This window comes from Mus musculus, chromosome 11 (assembly GCF_000001635.26).
Source record: "Mus musculus strain C57BL/6J chromosome 11, GRCm38.p6 C57BL/6J".
Lineage (NCBI taxonomy): Eukaryota > Metazoa > Chordata > Mammalia > Rodentia > Muridae > Mus > Mus musculus.
In genome coordinates, this window is record NC_000077.6 from 97,049,377 (window position 1) to 97,072,345 (window position 22,969).

The 22,969-nt window shown below is 52.4% G+C and overlaps 1 protein-coding gene, 1 long non-coding RNA gene and 1 other non-coding gene across 7 annotated transcripts; 2 read left to right on the plus strand and 1 right to left on the minus strand.

Annotated features, from left to right (window-relative positions):
• The first annotated feature begins 1,256 nt into the window (after nt 1–1,256).
• Osbpl7 (oxysterol binding protein-like 7) lies at nt 1,257–19,528 on the plus strand. Of its 5 annotated transcripts, none has more exons than XR_003949506.1 (24): nt 1,257–1,577; nt 2,849–3,000; nt 3,110–3,235; nt 3,394–3,447; nt 4,739–4,852; nt 5,174–5,269; nt 5,383–5,500; nt 6,151–6,254; nt 6,479–6,571; nt 6,655–6,787; nt 6,877–6,971; nt 7,152–7,247; nt 9,084–9,221; nt 9,723–9,816; nt 10,407–10,582; nt 10,667–10,914; nt 11,075–11,212; nt 16,213–16,276; nt 16,405–16,483; nt 17,557–17,701; nt 17,829–17,973; nt 18,058–18,184; nt 18,289–18,411; nt 18,566–19,528. XR_003949506.1 is itself a non-coding variant. In XM_011249264.2 (24 exons), the coding sequence occupies exons 1-24, from the start codon at nt 1,277–1,279 to the stop codon at nt 18,672–18,674; spliced, it is 3,015 nt and encodes a 1,004-aa protein (XP_011247566.1). In that variant the 5' UTR covers nt 1,257–1,276; the 3' UTR covers nt 18,675–19,528. The 5 variants fall into 5 exon arrangements, 2 of the variants coding, with proteins under 2 accessions (XP_011247566.1, NP_001297438.2); XR_879739.2 differs by having other exon boundaries at nt 10,460–10,582; nt 18,041–18,184; XM_011249264.2 differs by having other exon boundaries at nt 10,460–10,582.
• Gm51917 lies at nt 5,429–9,536 on the minus strand. The gene is made up of 3 exons (XR_003949766.1): nt 9,420–9,536; nt 6,338–6,442; nt 5,429–5,550 (listed from the first exon to the last, which is right to left on the minus strand). It is a non-coding gene; the product is annotated as a predicted gene, 51917 (long non-coding RNA).
• Mir8103 (microRNA 8103) lies at nt 14,392–14,498 on the plus strand. The gene has a single exon (NR_106181.1). It is a non-coding gene; the product is annotated as a microRNA 8103 (primary transcript).
• Nucleotides 19,529–22,969: the final 3,441 nt, after the last annotated feature.

Below are 22,969 nucleotides of genomic sequence, written 5' to 3' on the forward strand. Positions count from 1 at the left end.
CCCTGAACTCCTGATCTTACAAAGTTATTGTCTGGGTTATTTCAAGTCCTCTCCAAATTCTCACTTTTCTTCCTTAAAAGCCATCTTCCCTAGTTGCCTGTCCTTCCAAATACTACATCTCACGTGCTTTTCCTTACGAAGGCTGGGGGAACTAGAGTTCTCATGTAATAGGAGCCCTGGGGGCTATGGCAGGAGGCCCTCCCTGAGTCTTGGGAAGTGGCACCTCCCGCCTGTGGCCTGCCACTGTTCTTGATCCTGAGTGGATCAGGGTGAATGTGGAGTGACTCCTTAGCATTCCTTCCCAGACTTGGAGCAGTGCCGCAGCGTCTTTAGTCCTGGACAGTTGGAAGATCTGCAGCAGCTATCCTCTGGCCTGGGCCAGGACCAGCTTCCCACAGTCCCCACCTCTGCAGATGCCCAGGGATACTCAATCATTTAAAAGGCCCTTGAGGCTCTGGATGTCAGAGTAGCTCCTCCTGGTGCCACTTTGCCTCCAGAGGCCTGCCTGGTGCTGCCCACTGCACCCCTCCCTCTTGGGAGGCTAAATCCATGCTGAGGTTTTGAAGGGAGCCCAGACAGCAGGTACTGCTGTGGTGTGTAAGACTTTGATGTCTAGAAAGGTGGAGCAGACGATTGGCCCACATCATCTCTGCAGCCACACAAGAGCCTTCCATCATACCAGAGCCTGCTGGTGCTACCATTTCTCAGGCACCAAACCTGTTAGTCCGTGCTCATCCATTTGGGAATTGTAGGTCTTTCTCATAATGTAATTCTTGATTATTTCAGCAACTGAACACAGTGGGGTAAAGGTGTTTGAGGGTCAGGGGAGGGGCCCCAGCTAGTCTTTGTTTTATAACTGCCAGCCCATGACTGCATAGCTGCTCCCACCTCTCTGCATCTCTGCTCCTAGAGACTTGCTGCACCCATACTTCCTGATTGCCACGGACTGACCTGGTAGGGCATTGCTCTCAATGAGGAGCCTCGGTGGGGCTTCAGCTGTCCCTCTTGCCTGCTGACTGTGCTCCTGGCACAGATTGTCATGTCCCAGAGTATGTGGGGGTGGGGTGGGACGGTGTCTCTGTCCCTTCCCAGTCAACCTGATATCTTTGCTGGTCCAAAATATGCCATCTATTTCAGGTGTAATTGAGAGGCAGGGTGAATAAGGAAATGGCCTTGAGTGTTCACTGGGGTCAAGGCCATGTTAGTCTGAATAAAATCCTTTACCTTCGATGGCTTGAAGCCAGCAGTTGTTCAGTCCTCTGAAGCATGTGGAACTATGCCCAGTGGGGATTGTGCCCCTCATTTCCAAGTCATTTGGTACCACTCCGTCCTTAGTCCTCCCGAGAGCAGGGGGGCAGAGCTGAGCGGCAGCCCGGAGCTTGGCGGGAGGAGGCAACGGAGGAGGGGCAGGTGGGGAGATCCGGCTGGAGGGGAGGCTCCGACGTCTCCTTCCTTCCTGGTTCCTGCAGTAGCTGCTGCAACTGCTCAGTTCTGTGAAGAGCTAGCCGGTGACTCGGAGACAGTCTCAGGCACAGCAGCGTACGGATCAAGAGGCTCTGGCGTCCATGGATCCTGGGGTAAGGGGGCCTTGCTGTCACGGCCTGACATTCCTGGGAAGGCTTCCTCTCCTCTGGAGCTGGTGGGTCTACTCCTCTGGTAAAGGCGCTGAGAATGGGGGTGGTTAAGGGGGGCACTCACCTGTCTCACTCCACCTCTCCTTCCTACCGGTAGATACTTCCCACCTCTGCGGGGGGGCCAGCAGCAAATGGCCAGGGTTCTAGCGGCCAGGACAAGGGCATAGAAATACCCCAGCACCGGAAGAGTTTTGAAACTTTAAATGGCTGAATGCAGGAGTTTCCCCTTGGGCCAGCCTCTTGTAGCCTGGTCCCTTATGCTGTGACCTCCTGGCCACACTCACACTGTCCCTTCCCTGCCCCTTCTGGGCCTCAACTCCTCAGGTGCTTGCTAGCTGCATGAAGCTCTGAGCTGCTTCCCCAGACACAGGGCAACATCACTCCTCCAGTCCCTTCCCCTTCATACACACACACACACACACACACACACACAGCGCTCATGCATTATTGATCTCCTGGCGGAGCCAGGATGGCCAGAGCCGGTGCCAAGGACGCCTGTGGGCACTGCCTCGGGACCTGGGTGGACCACGACATGTTCTTGGCCACCTCTTCTCCCACCCACAGTGTCATAGCCGGTCAGTGCCCTGCTCCTTCTGGGTGGGAGGTTTCTCAGGAACACAGAGGACTAACATGGTAGCAAGGGGCTGGTAAGGCTTTGCAGGGAAGAGAGTCCAAGGTGGGTATTCTCGGCGTGTCTGGGTGTCTGGTGAGAGGAGGCATGGGAAGATGGGACTGTCTCAGGCCTCAGTTTCCCCATGCAGAAAATGGGAGTGAGAACTGACAGCTATAGGGGGCCAGTTAGTAGAAGTTTGAGAACAGTTGTGCCAGAGGGGTGGCAAAGCCACAGATGTAGGCAGAGATACTGGATGGGGAGGCAGCTGAGCTAAGGAGATCTTGCTCACCAAGTCTCTGAGCCCCCCCTCCCCCCTATTTTCTTGGACTCTCTTCTTCCTTCATTCCCCAGCCTCACAAACACAGAGTGTTTCCTGGATTCCTGGGTGCATGTCCGGGACAGAGGCACACATTGGGTGCAGTGGCCACAGTGGGGGTTGGGTTGGGCGTAGCTGCCCAGGCCCAGGGGTGGTCAGGGAACTGGGGGTGTGGGGATGTCATGTGAGTGGAGGATGTGTGTCTCGGTGTGGGAGGGACCAGCGGTGGGACGGTGGGACACATGGCAGTATGGTAGTACTCGTGGGTCTCTCTCTTGCTTCAAGGGTTCCCCCAGGACAAGGTGACATTCTCCCCAACCCACCCGGCCCTGCCGTCCTCATCGGGGAGCAACTTCTTCCTCATGGACTTCCAGGAAAGAGACACGCCCTCTTTGGCTGAGAGTACTCAGTCTTCAAAGCCCAGCAGTACCCAGCAGGTCTGAGCAGAAGAGTGCCGGAGGGTAGGCGGGGCTTGGGTCCCTGGGGCGTGGACTGAGGTAGCAGTGGCCTCAGCAACTGCTGTTCTCCTTCTACTCTGGACTTCAGGCCTCGGAGCTGTGGGAGGTGATGGAGGAGCCTCGGGGCAGGCTGGGAGCAGACGACATCATGCCTGAGAGACAGGAAGGACACCTGCTCAAGAAGAGGAAGTGGCCTCTTAAGGGCTGGCACAAGGTAGGGCGGCAGGGCAAGGGAGGAGCTACCTGAGGAAGGCTGCTGGACAGCCCTGGTATTCCTGTGTGGAAAGGAGAAGAAAAATGTGTGTGTTTGTTCTCTCCCCACCCCCCACCCTCCATGTTCCTGGCTGCTTGTTCTGTCCCTCTGGGGTACAGAGGTACTTTGTGCTGGAGGACGGGATCCTACACTATGCCACGACTCGACAAGATGTGAGTCAGGTTCCGGGCTTGGGGGCTGGGGGGAGCCTGTCCCAGGATGTTCTGAGCAGGTGGGGGGAGTCTTGAGTTAGCCAGAGCAGGGTATGGCTCTCACTCAGTTCCACCTTTCAGCAACCTCTGTCAAGTTACAGTTGGCTTTTTGTATCCATAGGCTCCACACCTGCAGGTTCAACAATTTAAACACACACACACACACCTACTTTCAAAATGCCTGCACTAAACACATATACTGTATTTTTTTCTTGTCATGATTCCCTACACACTAGAACTGCCAATCCCATACCGTGCCCATTGCTTGCCATTAGGTATTAGAAATCGTCTAGAGAGGGGGCTGGTGAGATGGCTCAGTGGGTAAGAGCACCCGACTGCTCTTCCGAAGGTCAGGAGTTCAAATCCCAGCAACCACATGGTGGCTCACAACCATCTGTAACGAGATCTGACTCTCTCTTCTGGAGTGTCTCAGGACAGCTACAGTGTATTTACATATAATAAATAAATAAATAAATATTTAAAAAAAAAAAAAAAAAAAGAAATCGTCTAGAGGGCTGGAGAGATGGCTCAGCGGTTAAGAACACTGACTGTTCTTCCGGAGGTCCTGAGTTCAATTCCCAGCAACCACATAGTGGCTCACAACTATCTGTAATGGAACCTGATGACCTGTTCTGTGTCTCTGAAGAGAGTGACAATGTACTCATATAAATAATAATAAAAAAATAAAAAGTAAAAAAAAAAGTAGAAATCGTCTAGAAATGCTTAAAGAACACAGAGACCGTATATATAGGTTATGTGAAGAAACTGCACCTTTTACTATTAGACATGAGCAGGTTTGCATTTCGGTTTCCCCTGTGGCTCCTAGAACCCAAAACGCCACGAAACAGCTGCTTCCCTGGAGTCAGCCTCCTTCCTGCTGACACGGGGTGGGGGGCACACTCAGCCACCCGTGGAGCTATCTGAATGATGCCCATTACAAACTAAATGTCCAAGAAATGGGAGCATTGTCGCCCTAGACCTCTTCCTGTGCTGGGAACAAGAAACAAGACTGGACTCTCAGGTTCCTTCCTTCCTCCATCATGTAGATTCCCAGGGTATTTTTTATCACCTCTCAGACCTGGATGAAGTTGGACATAGCGTAATGTTCTGTACATACGAGGTGACGAACAACCTCCTTTATATGTGACTTGAGGTGCTTGACTCTTGAGTCTGGAGTGGCCTCAAGGAGAAGGTGACTGTCCTCCAGAGATCTTCAAGCCACTCCCCTGTCCCCCACAACCCTCCACTCCAGATCACCAAGGGGAAGGTCCACGGCTCCATCGATGTCCGGCTATCCGTCATGTCCATCAACAAAAAGGCCCAGCGCATTGACCTCGACACAGAAGACAACATTTACCACCTAAAGGTGACATTCCTGAGGTTAGAGTGTTGTGGGCACTAGCCTGGCAGAGGTGGCCAAAGAGCCAAGGGTCTTCTTAGAGTTTGACAAGAAGAAAGTTTCTTTTGTGTGAAACAGTCAGGCGCCGGCCCACTCTGATGGTTGGCTGTTAACAGATACTGAGATAAGAACGCAGACGCTTGGAATGTCATACTCTCTGTCTGCGATAGGGTTTTGTGCAAACTGGATGGTCTAGGGAAATTCCCTGCTTGCCTAGAGATAGAGACCTGATATTTTGCTCCTGGGAAGCAGCCCCTCCCTTCTTATCTCTCTCCATCACTTCTTCAGATCAAATCTCAGGACCTGTTCCATAGCTGGGTGGCCCAGCTTCGAGCCCACCGCTTGGCCCAGCGCTTGGACATGCCCAGTGCCACTCATCGGAAGGTAAGACGGGCCCTGGAGTGGGAGCAGGTGATAGGAAGATCAGGTGAAGGCTGTCGGGAGCTGAAATCTAGAGGACTGGGTATCTTTCTTAACCCTTGGCTTACTCCCCACAGGCTCCTGGTACCCAGATGCTAACAGCAGGCAGTGCTTCCGCCTTACCTGGGGTTGGACCTCGAGAGAAAGTGTCATCCTGGCTGAGGGACAGTGACGGGCTAGACCGATGTTCTCATGGTGAGGGCGCCTGGCCCAGGCCTCTGTGGGTAGGACCCATGTCCTGAGATCTGTGCAGTATCAACAAGAAGAGAGAATATTATCGCCACCACTTCCTCAGAGGGGCCCCTCTGCCAGGAGAGACCCCCTCTGCTCCAAGATGATCAAGTCCTCTCTGTCAAATCTTGACTCCGATGAGCTCCGACTTAGAGAAGATAGCAGGCTCATGGCCTAGGCACACAGCAGGCACAGGGACTCCTGTCTGATGTCAATGCAGTAAAATTTCTGAATAGCAACAGGGAAAGGCTGTGTCCTAGAAATGTATTCCTGCAGTAAGAGACCAAGACAGTGACCCAGAGAGGGTAGTGTGTATAAATAAGGAGGTATAGTAAGGGCGCATGGCCTGTGCACAGGCAGAAGAGGTGAAGGGTGGTCTGCAGACGGGGTGGGGATAGACCACTGGTCGCCCAGAAAATCAGAAGCAGCTACACCAGAGACCTGGAAGTGCTTACACTCCTGAGACAGACAGACAGACATATGGAACAGGGTCAGGCCGTCTCTGGAAGCCAGTGATGTTTTTGGATGGAAAGAAGCTGAAGGGTTGGGGAGACTGGGAACGCTGGTACCTCTAGGATATCAATGTCCTCCTCTTTCTCTCCCCCAACCCCCAGCACTCTCAGAATGCCAGGGTAAGCTGCAGGAACTACACAGACTCCTTCAGAGCCTGGAGTCCCTACACCGCATCCCCTCTGCCCCCGTGATCCCTACACACCAGGTAAGGGTCAAGGGGAGGAGGCAGGGACTGCTCAGGGCCCCTCATTCCCATCACTTCGTGGGACAGGACTGCCCACCTCATACCTGCCCAGGAGTCTCCAGGCTGTTTTCTCTGCTCCATTTTCCCGGGTTTCACGCTACACCCTATGCCTGAGCAATCTGTGCTCTCCTCCATGGCCTCTCCCAACTCTGTTGGAAGATTAAAATTACTCTTCAACTTGGCAGACCTCAGTGACGACCGAGAGACCCAAGAAAGGAAAACGAACCAGTCGCATGTGGTGCACACAGGGCTTCGCCAAGGATGACACCATCGGACGGGTGAGATGGGGTGTAAGCCCCAAGTTGCAGGGACACAATGCCCTGGAGAAAGCTGCCCCTTCACCCTTCTTGTTCACCGTCAGGTTGGCCGTCTCCATGGCTCTGTTCCCAACCTATCTCGTTACTTGGAGTCTCGGGACACTTCTGGCCCCCGTGGCCTGCCACCTCCAGACTATGCCCATCTGCAGCGCAGTTTCTGGGCTCTGGCCCAGAAGGGTGAGTATAGGCTAGGTGGTGGCTAGGGATGGAGTCAAGAGGTCGGATGAGGAAATGGAGTCTGACTGTCTGGCCCACCCTCTCCGCAGTGCACAACTCCCTCAGCAGTGTCCTGGTTGCCCTCACCACAGAACGGGACCGACTGAGAGACCTGCACCAGGGCTCAGAGCTGTCAAGGATGGTAGTGAGTCTCAGGGGCATGGTAGCTGATCAGAGGGAAGGCCCAAGACTAAGGACTGAGGGTCCCTTTGGCAAAATCTGTGCCAGGGCTCGGGGGTTGACAGAGGCTGTCCCTGACTTGGTGCGGGTTGTAGGTGGGGAGGATTTCTCCTTCCCACACCCAGTCCCTCGCCCTCTGCCTCAGGTTTCTGAGGCCCCGGATGGTCAGAGACGCCTCCACTCACTCTCCATCTCCTCAGACACCACGGCAGACTCCTTCAGTTCCCTGAACCCGGAGGAGGTGAGGATCTAGGGTGGACAATGGCGTCATGCCATTTCTCCTGGGTGTGAGGGCCAGGGGCCAGGGGTGATTTTTTTTTCTTTCTCCTTTAGTCTAGAAATACATGGAGGGTGGGAGAGGATCCAGCTTCCCTTTCTCTCACATAACACTACAGTTCTCTTGACTGCTCCTGTAGATGGCTTGTGCATCATATTTTGGGTTGGGTTGGGTTGGGTTGGGTTGGGTTGGGTTGGGTTGGGTTGGGTTGGTTGTAGTACTGAGGCGTGAACACAGGGCCTTGCCCATGCTAGGCCAGAAGTCTGCATCTGAGCCATATGTCTGGCTTCTGAGGACATTTTTCCTTTTACTTCAGAGCCCGTGAGGCGTTGGTTCTTACCCTTTAGCAGGCCTGTCCAGCCTTTGACATTACCTAAGGACATACCCAAGGACAACATAATCTACCCCTGTAGACCCAGCACCTGGGAGGCAGAGGCAGGTGGATCTCTGAATTTGAGGCCAGCCTGGTCTACAGAGTGGGTTCTAGGACAGCCAGGGCTACACAGAGAAACTCTGTCTTGAAAAAACAAACAGGGCTGGAGAGATGGCTAAGTGGTTAAGAGCACTGACTGCTCTTCCAGAGGTCCTGAGTTTAATTCTCAGCAACCACATGGTGGCTCACAACCATCTATAATGTGATCTGATGCCCTCTTTTGGTGTGTCTGAAGCAGTGACAGTGTACTCACATACAATAAATATTAAATTTAAAAAAAAAAAAAATAAAGAAAAGCCAGGCAGTGGTGGCACATGCCTTTAATCCCAGCACTTGGGAGGCAGAGGCAGGCAGATTTCTGAGTTCGAGGCCAGCCTGGTCTACAGAATGACTTTCAGGAAAGCCAGGGCTACACAGCGAAACCCTGTCTTGAAAAACCGAAAGAAAGAAAGAAAGAAAGAAAGGAAGAAAGAAAGAAAGAAGGAGCCGGGCGTGGTGGCCCACGCCTTTAATCCCAGCACTCGGAAGGCAGAGGCAGGCAGATTTCTGACTTTGAGGCCAGCCTGGTCTACAAAGTGAGTTCCAGAACAGCCAGGGCTACACAGAGAAACCCTGTCTCAAAAAAACCAAAAAAAAAAAAAAAAACAAAAAACCCAAAAAACAAAAAACAAGCCAACAAAAATGTATAATCAACTTAATAACAACAAAGAAAGTTGCAAACTATTTTCATAATGTTTTGAGTAAGTTTATGATTTTGCATTAGTCTGCATTCATTTGTGTACAGCTCATGGGCCACAGGTCAGACATATCTGCATCACAAAACGAAAACCCAAAGAATCTAATCGACCGGTTCATGGACCCTCAGTAGTAGCCAGGCTGAATTAGAGTCTGAGGGTGGTGATTGCATGCCAGCTTTGTATTCTGAGCCTCAGTCTTCTAATCTGCAAAGTGGAGACATAACTGCACCTGTCCATGGGGTGTGGTTCCAGACTGAGTGGGTCAGCAAGGAGAAGAGTGGCCGGGCGTGGTGGCACACGCCTTTAATCCCAGCACTTGAGAGAGAGGCAGAGGCAGGCGTATTTCTGAGTTTTAGGCCTGCCTGGTCTACAAAGTGAGTTCCAGGACAGCCAGAGCTACACAGAGAAACCCTGTCTCAAAAAACAAAACAAAACAAACAAGGAGAAGGGTGGAGCTAGGCTCTATTGGTGCCCAGCCTCTCTTCTAAGTCCAAGATTTTCCCTCTCCCTTAAGCTCTTCCTCTCTTTTGCTACTTCTGCTTGGCAGGAGGGTGGGGGGTGGATAGTTCCCACTCCAGGGACTGTCACTCCAGTGGCCTCTGAGGTCTCACACCCATCTGGCTCCCACAGCAAGAAGCTCTGTACATGAAAGGCCGAGAGCTGACCCCCCAGCTGTCGCAGAGCAGTGTGCTGTCCCTCGCCGACTCCCACACCGAGTTCTTTGATGCCTGTGAGGTGCTCCTCTCTGCCAGTTCTTCCGAGAATGAGGTGAGGGAGGAGGGAGCATCAGGAGAGGGAGGAGGGAGCATCAGGAGAGGAGGGACTTCTCTCCTGCAGGATGGGGGTGGGGCCTGGACATTCCTGGGTCATTTCTCACCACCTTAGCAGCCATCTCTGAGAGCGTACCCAGCTCTGTTAGATTTGTGTGACTCTAGAAACCTCTTCTCCTTGTTGGACATGCCTTACCTGTCTGCTCTCTGAAGTTATCCTTCCTGGGACCCCCTTTCCATGTTCATGCTTCTTTGACCCAGACTCTGGATCTCCGCGCCACCATCAACTTCTCTTCCCTCTGTGTCTCGCCAATTTCCCAGGCTCTTTGCTATAAGTCGGTACCCGTCGTGACAGGATGTTGTTGTTATCTTAGGGCTAAAAGTCCTCCCCTCCCTGTCATCCTTCTTTCCACCAAAGGGCTAGGGTTTTATCACATTCTTACCAGGTCCTGGGCATTGCCAGTCTGTCTACCCCTACCTTGCAATTCTTCCCGCCCAGGGTTCTGAGGAGGAAGAGTCTTGTGCTAGCGAGATCACCACCAGCCTGTCTGAGGAGGTGCTGGATATCAGGGGAGCTGACCGCTATCAAAAAGGTACCAACTGGATGGGGTACCAACTGAATGGGGGACCTGTGTGTGTGTGTGGGGGGCAGCTGTTTGATCATGGCCTAGTTCATGAGAAGGCAGTCTGTTGTGTCTGGTGGGCTATTGGCTTTGGGTACCGATTCTAGAATTAACCTTGGAACCATGAGTTGGGGAATACTGGTGGGGGGGGAGGCACTTCCTGGGGTGGGGTGGGCCAGGCTTGAGAGTGGCGCTGGCCTCCACTCTATTAGGCTTAATAGGGTGTGGCAGGGAGACAGGTGGTTCCACTTGAGCGAATTGGCAGAGTAGTTTTGGGCTTGACATTTTACTAAAAATGGTGGAGGACGGGGAGTGTAGTGTGGTTTGTGGGGCATTGCCTCCTTTGCACAAAGCCCTGGGTTCAGACCCCAGCCCTGCATAAACTGAGAGTGGCGGCAGACAGACACCTATAATTCCAGCACTCGGGAGGTGGAGCTGGAAGGATCCAGTCGAGGTTGTTCTCAGCTCCGCAGTGAGTTGGAACCCAAGGGGACCCTGCCCCCCAGAACAGTGGGAGGATAGTGGATGATCTGGGCCCTAGCATCTGTTTTGTTCATCAGGGGACAGAGGCAAGGATGAGACTCAGGCCCAGCTTCTGTGCTCTTGTGTGCAGCAGTGGAACTGTGCTGGCTGGGTGGTTCTCAGCCCTGCTGCCCACGCACATCCCCAGGATATCACAAGCAGTCAGATGCCCCAGTCACCTCCCATAGCGGGCAACGCTGGGATGCCTTAGGAGGTTAGGAGCAGCCCTGCGCAGTGGGCCTGGCACGTCTGGAACTCCAGTGTCCAGAGGGAGACTAAAATGTCGGCACTGGCCCAGGGCCGTGTGTTCCAGGGATTGCTGTGGGACCTCCTCGCCGCCGCTGCCTGCCAGCTGCCAGTGGGCCTGGGACAGACGTGAGCCTGTGGAATATCCTCCGCAACAACATCGGCAAAGACCTGTCCAAGGTGTCGATGCCTGTGCAGCTCAACGAACCGCTCAACACACTGCAGAGGCTCTGCGAGGAGTTGGAATATAGCAGCCTCCTGGACCAGGCCAGCCGCATGGCCGACCCCTGCGAGCGCATGGTATCCACTCAGGGCCGCCTGTTCCTACCGGGTCCCCGCTGGGTGGGTCCCTGATGCTGGAGCACTCTACTTCAAAAACCCAGACTTTGTTTGTGACAGGCTGCTGTCCCCATCTCAGGGCTGCTTTACACGGGTGACACTCAGCTTGGCCTTCCCACAGGTGTACATCGCAGCCTTTGCTGTCTCTGCCTACTCCTCCACGTACCACCGGGCGGGATGCAAGCCCTTCAACCCGGTCCTGGGAGAGACCTACGAGTGTGAGCGGCCTGACCGGGGTTTCCGTTTTATCAGCGAGCAGGTGTGGGCCCCGAGGTGGGAGGACTGTTTCCAGGGCTGGGCTGGTGGGGTGTGTGTGTGTGGGGGGGAGGCCTGGGCTGTGGGGACCAGAAGGTGGGTCAGTGGAGTCAGTGCATGGGGAAGAAGACGAAGCAGGTGGCCCCGGCCCAGGGACATGCTAATGGAGGAGAGCTCTGCTCTTCTTATGGGAGACAGAAGTCATGAGGTACTAAAAGCCACACCCCAAGGTGTGCTGGGGGGGGGGGGAACGGGGGTGGGGGGAGAGCTCTGCTAGCTAGGTCTTGAAGGATGAATCGGAGAAAGCCTGGGTGAAGGATTGGAGGTCTGGTTTGTTTCCTGTGTGTGTAGGACATCAGCAAAGTTAGAGACGGGACTGAAGGCAGGGCAGGCTAAACCCTCTGCTTTCCTAGGTGAAGGTGAGGTGCATTCTGGGATTTTATTTGCTTCTAAATCTGAAGGCAGTGGGAGGCGTGGGGGACACGGGCACGCTCACAGCGGCAATCTCCAAAGAACATTCAGGCACTGGTGTGCAACAGTTGGCAGAGGCCATTATCAGGCCATTAAAGTCATCTGCCTGAGAGTCGAGGACATCCTGCACTTAGCCCGTGGCACACTGAGTTCAGAAGCGCTTGTACGCGCCGCACCACCACTGACAGAACTCAGCAGCCAGGGAGATGGAGAGGGGCCTGGGAAGTGACCGACCCTGTGCCGGGCACCAAGGTCCATTGTGCGGTGGAGGCCTCAGCTCCCAGGAGCTGCCAGCCTTGTGTGCCGACTGAACAACTGTGGAGGGGCCTCTCGCAGCCCTGAGCAGAGGCTGGTGAGCTGACGGAGAAAGCTGGGTGGCCCTGTCTTTCTAGTTAAAGAGACCCTGTGCATGGATGCAGGTGCCACTTAGCAAGACAGAAGGTGGAAGGCAAGAAAGGAGCTGTACCGTGTTGCCCACTGGGTGGGACTTCCTCAGAGAAATGTCCTGTTGGCTTTGAGGCCCGCGGACCTGGGGCTGGGAAGAGGTGACAAATCAGGACCCCCAGGGAGTGTGCCACCAGGAGAGGCAGTGGCCCATGGGCCCAGGGACAGAAAGGACAGGGTAGAAATGAAGTTACAGAGAGTGTGGGGGCAGGTGCCTCCAGCTTTCAGCCCACTGGCTGAGTGCATCTGTGGACAACTGTGACGGCAGCCCAGCATGTTTGTAGATGTCATCATATTGCCACATCAGGGTTGGACCAGGAGAGGTGTGGTGGCACACGCCTTTTAACCCCATTACTAAGGAGATAAAGGCAGGAAGATCTCTGTGAGTTTGAGGCCAGTGGGCCACACAGAGTTCTAGGATAGTCAGTACTATAGAGAAAGACCCTGTGTCAACCCTCTCCTCCCCAAAAAGGTTGGACAACCCTGACAAGAGTGAAAGTTTTTGTTGTTGTTGTTTTGTTTTTTTTGTTTTTTTTTTTTAGACTTATTTATTTCATGTATGTGAGTACACTGTTGCTGTCTTCAGACACACCAGAAGAGGGCATCAGGTCCCATTACAGATGGTTGTGAGCCACCATGTGGTTGCTGGGAATTGAACTCAGGACCTCTGAGCCATCTCTCCAGCCCCCTGTTTTGTTTTAAATTTTATTCTTCTCTCATACATTCCATCCTACTTACAGTTTCCCCTTCCTCCTCTCCCCCCACCTCCCCTGTCCCCAGGAAGAGTGAAAGTTAGAAAATAACAATAAAAGTCTAGAAAAAGGGCAGTGTGATGGCTCAGTAGGTAAGGGCACTTGCCCACCTGGCTCTGCAGAAGACAACAGAGTGCATCAGGTTCCCTGGACCTGGAGTGAGAGATGTGTGTACGCTGCCATAGGGTACTGGAAATTGGATTTGGATTTATTTGTTTGCATAGAAAGACCTCTGGAAAAGCTGCTGGTGCGATTTACTGCTGTGTAATCACTCCAGCAGCATCTTTATTTAATTTTTTAAAGTGTGTGTGTGTGTGTGTGTGTGTGTGTGTGTGTGAAAGAGAGAGAGACAGAGACAGAGACAGAGAGACATCATATGAATGCAGTCCCCATGGAGGACAGAAGAGAATTAGATTTCTTTGGAGCAGTAGTTACAAGATGTTCTGAGTAGGTTCCCAGAATAAGCTCTTAACTGCTGATCCATCTTTCCACCCCTGAAATGCATAAGTGTATTTATGTGCATGTGTGTATATTTATATGTACACACATGCGTGCACACATATACACATATAATTTGAAACTAGGGATTAGAGAGATGGCTCAAGGGTGAAGCACCCAGGTTCAGTGCCTAGCACCACAGTTTGGCTCACAACCAACTGTAACTCCAGTACCAGGAGATCCAATGCCCTCTTCTGGACTTTGCAGACATATGGCATACATACACACACACACACACACACACACACACACACATGGGCAAACATTCATTCACATAATGTTTAAGAAAAAAATGTCATTCAAGACTAGAAAAAAATGCAGACTGTTTTCTAGAAATGTTATCACAAGGCCAAGAGAAGACAAGGGGGGTGGTCGCCAGAGGGAACATGAGAGGCTGAGGCACGCTTGTTTAGTTTTTGTTGGTGGTGTTCTGCTTCATTTTTTGAGGCAGGGTCTTACTATGTAACCCTGGCTGGCCTAGAACCTGCCTCTGCCTCCTGAGAACAGAAATTAAAAGTAAGAGAATGACATTTTCACCCAGCAGAATAAAGTGTAGATCAGGAAGAAGCCACCCACTCTGCCCCGCAGGAGGACCTCTGCAGCTAGCTAGTGACCTGTCAGAAAGGATGGCCACAGATGCCAGCAGAGACATACACATCCAGAGAAGGAAGGCTCACAGTGCAGCCATAGAATCTGGGCTCTCGCTGCCGGCTCCCGTCACTCAGTAGAAAGCCTTATTCATATGGCCGAGTGTGCCAATGGTTTTGTTCCTTTCATTCCTGAATATCCCTTTGTGTGGACACAGGGCAATTTGCTTATTTTCTTTCTGATTGGCATTTGAATTGTTTCCTGTTTGGGAGATTATGAATAAAAGTGCTATGAGCGTTTATGTGGGAAAATAAAGGGGAGGCTTGGTGCTTAGGACTGGAGAAACAGGAAATCCTTTTGTTCAGAGAGAAGGGGCCACGCAGAGGGAGGGACTGCAGGGAAAGGTGTGGGGGAGCTGCTGCACAGGGCGGGGGAGCCAGTCTGCAGACAAGAAGGGGAGCAGGGAGCAGGCGGAGTGGAAGGAGTTACCTTCTCCTGTTCTCTGTTCTCCCTCTGACTGCAGGAGCAAAGGGCATGACAGGTGGCTTGAGTTTAGGGCCTTAGAAGATGGCTGAGTGCCCAGGGCCTAGATGCAGAGCTTTATAGAACTAGACCTTCCAGCTACAGGTCTTGTGTCCAGATAAGGCTGTGCGGCCAAGTTGTTTTCTTCAGATTTATTTCTTTTGATTATATCTGTTAGTGTTTTGCTAACATGTATTCCTATGTGCCATGTTCATGGAGTACCCATGGAGGCCAGAAGAGGGCATCAGAGCTCCTGGAACTTGGAGTTACAGGCTGTTGTGAGCCTCCATGTGGATGCTGGGAACCAAAACTAGGTTCTCCGAGAGAAGGGAGGCCAGTGTTCTTCACTACTGAGACAGCTCTCCAATCCCCAAGATTTTATTTATTATTTTTATTTATGATGTAGGTGTCTATGAGTGTATGCCACGTGTGTGCAGGTAGCCACAGAGGCCAGAAGAGATTGCCGAATCCCTCGGAGCTAGAGTTACAGGCAGTTGTGAGCTGTCTGATGTGGGTTCTGGGAGCTGAATCAAGGATCTCTGCAACAGCAGCCGCTGCTTTTAACTGCCGAACCATCTCTTCCGCCCTTGTCTTTTAAAAACGTTGTTTACTCCATTTATTTATGTGTGTATGTATATTTCAACATATGTTCCATGCACAGCACACACATGGAGGTCAGAGGGCAGCTGGTGGAGTCTGTCCTCTCCCTCCACCAAGCAGGTTCTAGAGATCAAACTCAGGTTATCAGGGTTGGTGACAGCATGCTTTTCTTTGTTGTTTGTTTGTTTGTTTATAAGATTTATTTAGAGCCAGGCATGGTGGTGCATGCCTTTGATCCCAGCACTTGGGAGGCAGAGGCAGGTGGATTTCTGAGTTCAAGGCCGCCTGGTCTACAAAGTGAGTTCCAGGACAGCCAGGGTTACACAGAGAAACACTGTCTCGGAAAAACAAACAAACAAACAAAAAGATTTACTTATTTTATGTTAGTACACTGTAGCTGTCTTCAGACATACCAGAAGAGGGCATCAGATCCCATTACAGATGGTTGTGAGCTACCATGTGGTTGCTGGGATTTGAACTCAGGACCTCTGGAAGAGCAGTCAGTGCTGTTAACTGCTGAGCCATCTCTCCAGTCCCCAGTGACAAGTGTGTTTATCCATCAAGCCATGCACTGGCATAGCTGGCGAGTGGGGGAGCAAGTGGCTAAAGATGCTAGGTGAGAGGGTAGGGATGCTGAGTAGAAGGAAGGGAGCCACGAGGAAGTCTTGGCTGCAGCCAGATTCAGGGAAAGACGGGGAACAGGAAGGTGAGGCTGTGGGAATGTCCACCCTAAAAGTTGCAGATGTGAAGCCATTTCCAAGTGAGGATAAGGCCAAGAGTTTCCAGAGTGTGGCAAAGAGTCGACGGGGAGGAGGCAGATGGAGAAGAAAGCCTGGTCCACGGGGAGGGCATAGGCTGGAGGAATGTCTGCCCAGAGCAGGGCTGGTTAAGGGCTCTATCGACAGGGCTGGCCAAGGTTAGCCAGCAAGGCAGATGAGCAAGGAGAACACAGGGCCCCCGAGGGGGAGGAGAGAATACTGACCTGGGTGGCAGCGGGAACAAAAGGCTTACAATTAACTGATTCTTGTGAAACTAAGTCAGAGTCAGAGAATTTGGGGGTGGGAGGGAGGCACGCCAGGAGACCCCTAGCTCCTCAAGGACAGGGCTAAAGACGTCTTTGCCCATCAAGGTCTCCCACCATCCTCCGATCTCCGCGTGTCACGCAGAATCTGAGAACTTCATCTTCTGGCAAGGTGAGGAATGTGGGGCTGAAGGACCATGAAGGTCTGGGAGAGCAGGGGAGGGGGTGGCGGCTGGAACATTCTGGATCACTCTGGCCTTATCTCTGCTGCTCCCTGTCCCTCCCCCAACTGCGCTCCAGACATGAAATGGAAGAACAAGTTCTGGGGCAAATCCCTGGAGATCGTGCCTGTGGGGACAGTCAATGTCAGTCTGCCCAGGTGAGTACTGGAGATCCCAGTAGCCAGGCCTGCCTGTGGGCCAGAGCTGTCGGGGACAGAGGGGTCTAGTCTAGCCCTAAGCTTCAGGAGGTTACAGCAGGAGGCTGCCTTTGTACAAGTTACACCTGCATTTGCAACAATTACTGTAAAAAGAAAAAAAAAAGGTGAGATGTCTAAGAACAGGGTGGGGGCAGGACTTAACGAGGTCATCTGACTAAGTGTCTTTCACAACTTTTTGATCATGACTCACATTAAAAAAATGCACTTGGGACTTCAAACTAGCATGCGTGTGAAGCATACCACACACACACACACACAGAGAAAGGGGCGGGAATCTAAATGGATTTTGGGATATACACAGAGAGAGAAATCTAAATGAATCTTAGGGCTAATGGATCACAAACCAAGTTCAAAAACCCTCATTTCAGCCAGCTGTGTTAGAACACAACTTTAATCCCAGCACTCGGGAGGCAGAGGCAGGCAGATCTCTGCGTTCAAGGGCAGCCTGGTCTACAGAGTGAGTTCCTGGGCAGCCAAGGCTACACAGGAAAAACCCTGTCTTGAAAAAAGAAAAGAAACAGAAAGCCCACATCTCAGCCCATCGTATAGATGGGCAGCTGAAGCTGAAGGGGAAAGGGGACTTTTCTTAAGAGAGGCAGGGGCCAGGTGTGGTGGCGCGCACGCGCACGGTCTTTAATCCCAGCATTTGGAAGGTTGAACCAAGTGGAGTTCTGTGGGTTCAAGGCCGGCCAGGGCTACACAGTGATAGTCTGTCTCAAGAAAATCCAGAACCAGAGGGTGGTTGTGACTCTTGTATTCTTATTTCCATCACTCGGGCACTCAGGGACTTTATAATGGATGCAGACATGGTCACTGATGTTCTGTGATGGCGATATTCTGTGATGGCGGCTCTCCTTTATGAACAAGGGTCATACCTCACAGAGCCGGCACTAGGACCCTGGGACGCCTTCTTTCAGGCCCACGTGACTTGACACAGCTAGTTGGGAACACTTCAAAGCCCACTTGTTTCCCAGCACTGTCTGACTGCTGCCCTATGTGTCTGTCTCTCTCAGGTTTGGGGACCACTTTGAGTGGAACAAGGTGACGTCCTGTATTCACAACATCCTGAGTGGCCAGCGCTGGATCGAGCACTATGGGGAAGTGCTTATCCGAAACACACAAGATAGCTCCTGCCACTGCAAAATCACCTTTTGCAAGGTAGGCGTGCTGCCCTGACCCCGCCCCTTTACCCTGGGCCCGCCCCTCCACCATGAAAGAGGCCTCCTATCCCAACACTCGGGGAAGTGGAATGAGCCCTCACTTGGGCCCGCCCTCTCCACCCTAGGCCAAGTACTGGAGTTCCAACATCCATGAGGTACAAGGTGCGGTGCTTAGTAGGAGTGGCCGCGTCCTCCACCGCCTCTTCGGGAAGTGGCATGAGGGGCTGTACCGAGGCCCCCCACCGGGTGGGCAGTGCATTTGGAAACCCAGTAAGTAGGGTGTCTAGGGAGGGCTGGGAAGGATGAGGATGGCTCTAACATAGTTCACCTGTCCCAGCTCCTTGCTTCCCCCAGATTCGATGCCTCCAGACCATGAGCGAAACTTCGGGTTCACTCAGTTTGCCCTGGAACTGAATGAGCTGACGTCAGAGCTGAAGCGGACCCTGCCTTCCACTGACACACGGCTCCGACCTGACCAGAGGTCAGTGCCTGCCCGGAACGCCTTAAAATGGGGAAGGGGCAGAGACGTCATGTTTGGGGACCCCTGAGACTAGCCTGTGCACTGACCGAGGCTTGGATCATCAGGTACCTGGAGGAGGGGAACATACAGGCTGCTGAGGCCCAGAAGAGAAGGATAGAGCAGCTCCAGCGAGACCGGAGAAGGGTGATGGAAGAAAATAACATAGTCCACCAGGCGCGCTTCTTCAGGTGCTTCGGCCCTACAGCTCTGGATCCCTCTGCTGCCCGGCTCCTCATTGCTCCCTTATGCTTTGAGTAGGGTGATCATGGGAGGCAGTGCCAGGGACCTAGCCTGCACTCAGCTATTCCCTACCCACACCTAATGATGCTTTCTGCCCCCCAGGCGACAGACAGACAGCAGCGGCAAGGAGTGGTGGGTGACCAACCATACTTACTGGAGGCTTCGAGCTGAGCCAGGCTATGGGAACCTGGATGGGGCCGTGCTCTGGTAACCCTGGCCTTGGGGCAGGAGACTCAAGGTCCTCGCTCCTGCTCCAACTCCTGTTATGGACACATGGGTGAGGTCAGGCTCCCTCGCCGTGCCCTTGAGTGCAAAGGGGCAGCCTAGGCTCTAGCCCTTTCCTCCTCTGCTGGCCAGAGGGGCTATATCTCAGCACACTCCCGTCCCAACGCTGGGGTGAAAGTGGACTCGGAACGGGAATCCGTGCTTTCCCCGTCTTGTGACCCCAAATCTGGCATGTCAGACCCTTCTCGCTCAGCCATCTTCCTCATCTGGGAGTGTTTGGGAGAGATGCCAGGTTCCCCAGACCTGCTCCCCATTTCAGTGCCTTCCTTGGACACAGAGGGCCCCTTGATGCTCCCCAGACTTCCCGTGCCCGGGGCGCTGGCTGTGCTGTAAGGTTGGAGTGAGTGAAGGAGAGGAGATGCCCCCTTCCCGTCTGTTTGTCCTCTCTTCCAGCATCTTCCCTGTGCCCTGACCCATCCCCTTGTCCTGCATCCCCTTCTCCCAAACGGCAAAGCACCCGCAGCTTCAGCTCCTCCGTTCCCTGCTCCACCAGTGGTCCCTTCAGGCTCAGCTTAGCAGAAGTCCCAAGAGATGGGGAGCAGTCTGGGGTGCCTGGCCTCAGATTCACCCAGGAGGGAGTGAGCCAGTATGAGTGTAAGTTTGTGTAGGAGTGTGAGTGTGTGTGTCCTGCTTGCCGGCGAGCGGGATTCCTAATGTAGCCAGGACACCTCCGCTGCTGCTGGTGTCTGTCACTCTGTTGCTGCTCATTTTCTCAGTTTGCCTGAGTCAGGTGAATTGCTCTTACATTCCAAGCTCCAATAAAGACTGTCCTAGACTTTGGCCTGTGACCACTCATTGAAAACCACAGGTTCTCAAGCTCTGGGGGAAGCTCATAGCCACTGCTGTAGATTGACTCGTGACCCTCTAAAAGGTTCATCTCCAAAGGAGCAGGGATGTAGCTCAGGGGCAGAGTGATGGCCTAGCACACAGAAAGTCAATCCTGGGTTCAGTCCTCAGCACTGACCAAGGACTGGGGTAAGACCTTGACAAACGTTAACTTGTTTGGGCCAGCATTATGGCTCAAGGGAGAGCTAGGTGTGGTGGCACACGCCTTTGATCCCAGCACTTGAGAGGCAGAGCTAGGCGGGTCTCTGTGAGTTCAAGGCCAGCCTGGTCTGTAGAGTGAGTTTCAGGATAGCCAGGGCTGTTACACAGAGAAACCCTGTCTCAAAAAAAGCAAACAAAACAAAGTAAAAGTTGTCTCAGGGATAAAGACACTTTGTTATACAAGTATGCTGGTCTGAGTCTGATCTATGGAAACCATGGATCACACACACACACACACACAATGTTTTTAATTCCTGGAACTGTGGCCTTTGGAAGCAGGGACTTGGCAGACCAACTGGTTCCTTGTGTGAACAAGAAAGTTGGCCACAGGGAAGAGCACTGTGGGAAGTGGGCCATTCAGGGCCATTGCACTATGGGTGGTGGGCAAACTGACAGGAGGCCTCCACAGGCAGGACCATCCAGCATGCTGTAAACCAGCAGAGGCAGACGGTGTCTGAGTCCCTGAGAAGGAGCTGGCCCTGCTGACATACTGGCTTTCAGATCTCTGGCTTTGGCTGTAGGTTTTCATTTGTCTAGTTTGTGTATATGTGTGTGTGTATGTGTGTGTGTGTATGTGTGTGTGTGTGTACAGGTGTGGGTGTGCACATATTTTCATATGAAGATCAGAGGACAACCTCAGGTATCTTTCCTCTGGAACCTTCTATCTTTTATTTGAGATTGGGTCTCATTGATCTGGAACATCTATAGGCTAGCTGGCCAGTGAGACCCAAGACACTCCCTGTATCTATCTCTGTGGCAGTTTAAATACACTTGGCCCAGGAAGTGGCACTATTAGAAGGTGTGGCCTTGTTGGAGGAAGTGTGTCCCTGGGCTTGGACTTTAAGACCCTCCGAGATGCCTGGAAGCCAGTCTTCTGTTTGCCTTCCAGTAAAATAAAGAACTCTCAGCTCCTCTAGACACTGGACACTCCCATCATTCCTGCTATGATTATAATGGACCGAACCTCTGAGACTGTAGGACAGCCCCAGTGAAATGTTGTTTCTGTAAGAGTTGCCGTATGGTGACCCTTCACAGCGATGAAACCCTAACTAAGGCGATCTCCCATCTTATCCCCAGTGAGATCACAGCATGAACTGTTCTGGGAAACGAGTGTGGGTCCTTGGCACTTACAAGGCACACACTTTACTTACTGAGCCATCAGTCTGTCTGCCTACCTTCCTGTCGGTCTTTCTCTGTCTGTCTCTGTCTGTCTGTCTGTCTGTGTGTTTGTGTGTGTCTCCAGTTGTCTTTTTTGAGACAGAGTGTCTATGCTCTACCCAGACTCCCTGTGAAACCCTAAGTAGTCCAGGATGGCCTTGAATGTGCAGTGTTCAGCAATCTTTTTGTCTCAGCCTCTTGAACACAGACATTGCCTGAGCCACCAATCCCAGCTCCCGAGAGTGATGTTTCAAATGAACAGCTTTCCTGCTTAAAATGCCCGATCACCTCCACCTCCCCCCCCCACCCCCACCCCCTGGTGCCCAGAAGCCTGTGCGAGCTGAAGCAAAAGGCTGTGGAGACTTCTGCACAGGCTTTTTCTCCTCTATCCCCCGTCTAAAGGAAGAGTGGGTTCTGCATTGGCAGGGACTTCTGTTGGTGGCAGAGGATTTTTTTTTTTGTTCTGTTTTAAGATATGTTCTAATGTTACCAAGGCTGATCTGGAACTCGCTCTGTAGCCCAGGCTAGTCTTGAACTCACAGTAGCCCTCCTACCTCAGCCTCCCAAGTACCAAGGCCACAAGCGTGAACCATTATGGCCAGTGGCATTATGATCGCACCAGCAGTTATTAGATTGGTTTCATCTCGTCAAATTAGAGTCTATTTTTTGTGTTTGGTTTGGTTTAGACTTATTTATTTTATGTGAATACACTGTCACTCTTCAGACACACCAGAAGAGGGCATCAGATCCCATTACAGATGGTTGTGAGCCACCATGTTGTTGCTGGGAATTGAACTCAGGACCTCTGGAAGAGCAGCCAGTGCTCTTAACCACTGAGCCATCTCTCCAGCCCAGACAGTCTTGCTATGTGGTCTGGCCTTGAACTTGTGATCCTCCTGCCTCCCATCTCCAGTTTATTTATGGAGACTATTAACATGAACACACTTGACCTAACACCATATGCCAGAAATAACTCCAGGGCCCATCCCCCAAGCCAGCTGAAGCCTACATACATCAGGACCTTTTTATAACACTGAGCACACTCTCCCTCCATCCCCCACCTTCCTCTCAGAGCAGCAGAACACCAGCGAGACCAACCTGCATCCAACCTCCTCTACATAGTCAAAGAGCTGGGGTTTGAAATAGACCCATGTCCAATATTAAAGTCCCTGAGAGGTGAGGACTAGGTCTTCTATAGCGTCTGCATCTCAACTGTGTGTCCTCTCTCTCAGTGGAAGGCAGGTGCCAGCTGAGCAGGTGCAGGTGGGAACAAGGCGACAAGATAAGGCTATGATCATCTTTACTGGTCCCATATGTCTGCTTCCTTCAGAAAGGCCCTTTTCTTTCTTTTTCAATCGCATTTGGAGACAGAGTGCTCCTGTGTCCTGGAGCTGGATTTCAGCTTGAAATCCTCTGGCCTGCCAAATGCTGAAATGCACTGACACACCAGAGTTTAGCTATAGTGGGCCTTCCCCACTTTCTGAGACAGGGTTTTGTTAGATAGCCCAGGTTGGCCCTGTACTCAAGGCAGTCCCTACTGTCTCAGCCTCCCGAATTCCAGGATAATAGGTGTATGGACACCCACTGCCCCATCCCTGACAGGGTCTGCTGGGTTGTTACTGACACGATCAGGTGCCAGCCTGAGAGTTGGTGGTCTGGCTCTGGATGGGATCTGTAGAGAGGGTTCAGGGCCTACGGCAGCCATTCAAATAGACAGGGATCATCTTTTACTGCTCAATAGAAAGGAATGGCCATCACCACTCTCAGGCCCCTAAGTAGGGTCCTGACAGCACTGTTAACTGCTGGTCCTCAGGACAGACCTAAACATCTGGCTTTGGCTGGAAAGCAGGGCCAGATGAGGTAAAGGGGACGCATGTGGACTTCATGATCTAAAATCTTGACTCAGCTTGAAGCAAAGCTGTGTGTTAAGCCAAGCCCCTTCCATGGTGGACAAAGGGGAAGAAGAGACCTGACCGTAGGGGAGCGCCCGGGACCGCAGTGGTGAGGTCACTGCCC

Excerpts from the sequence above, each read along its gene's own strand:
- Osbpl7 (XM_011249264.2), top strand. The coding sequence starts at position 1,277 with ATGCCCAGTGGGGATTGTGCCCCTCATTTCCAAGTCATTTGGTACCAC. Across the intron at positions 5,501-6,150 it reads GCTAGACCGATGTTCTCATG|CACTCTCAGAATGCCAGGGT; the intron begins GTGAGGGCGCCT and ends CCCAACCCCCAG. Across the intron at positions 6,255-6,478 it reads CCGTGATCCCTACACACCAG|ACCTCAGTGACGACCGAGAG; the intron begins GTAAGGGTCAAG and ends TCAACTTGGCAG.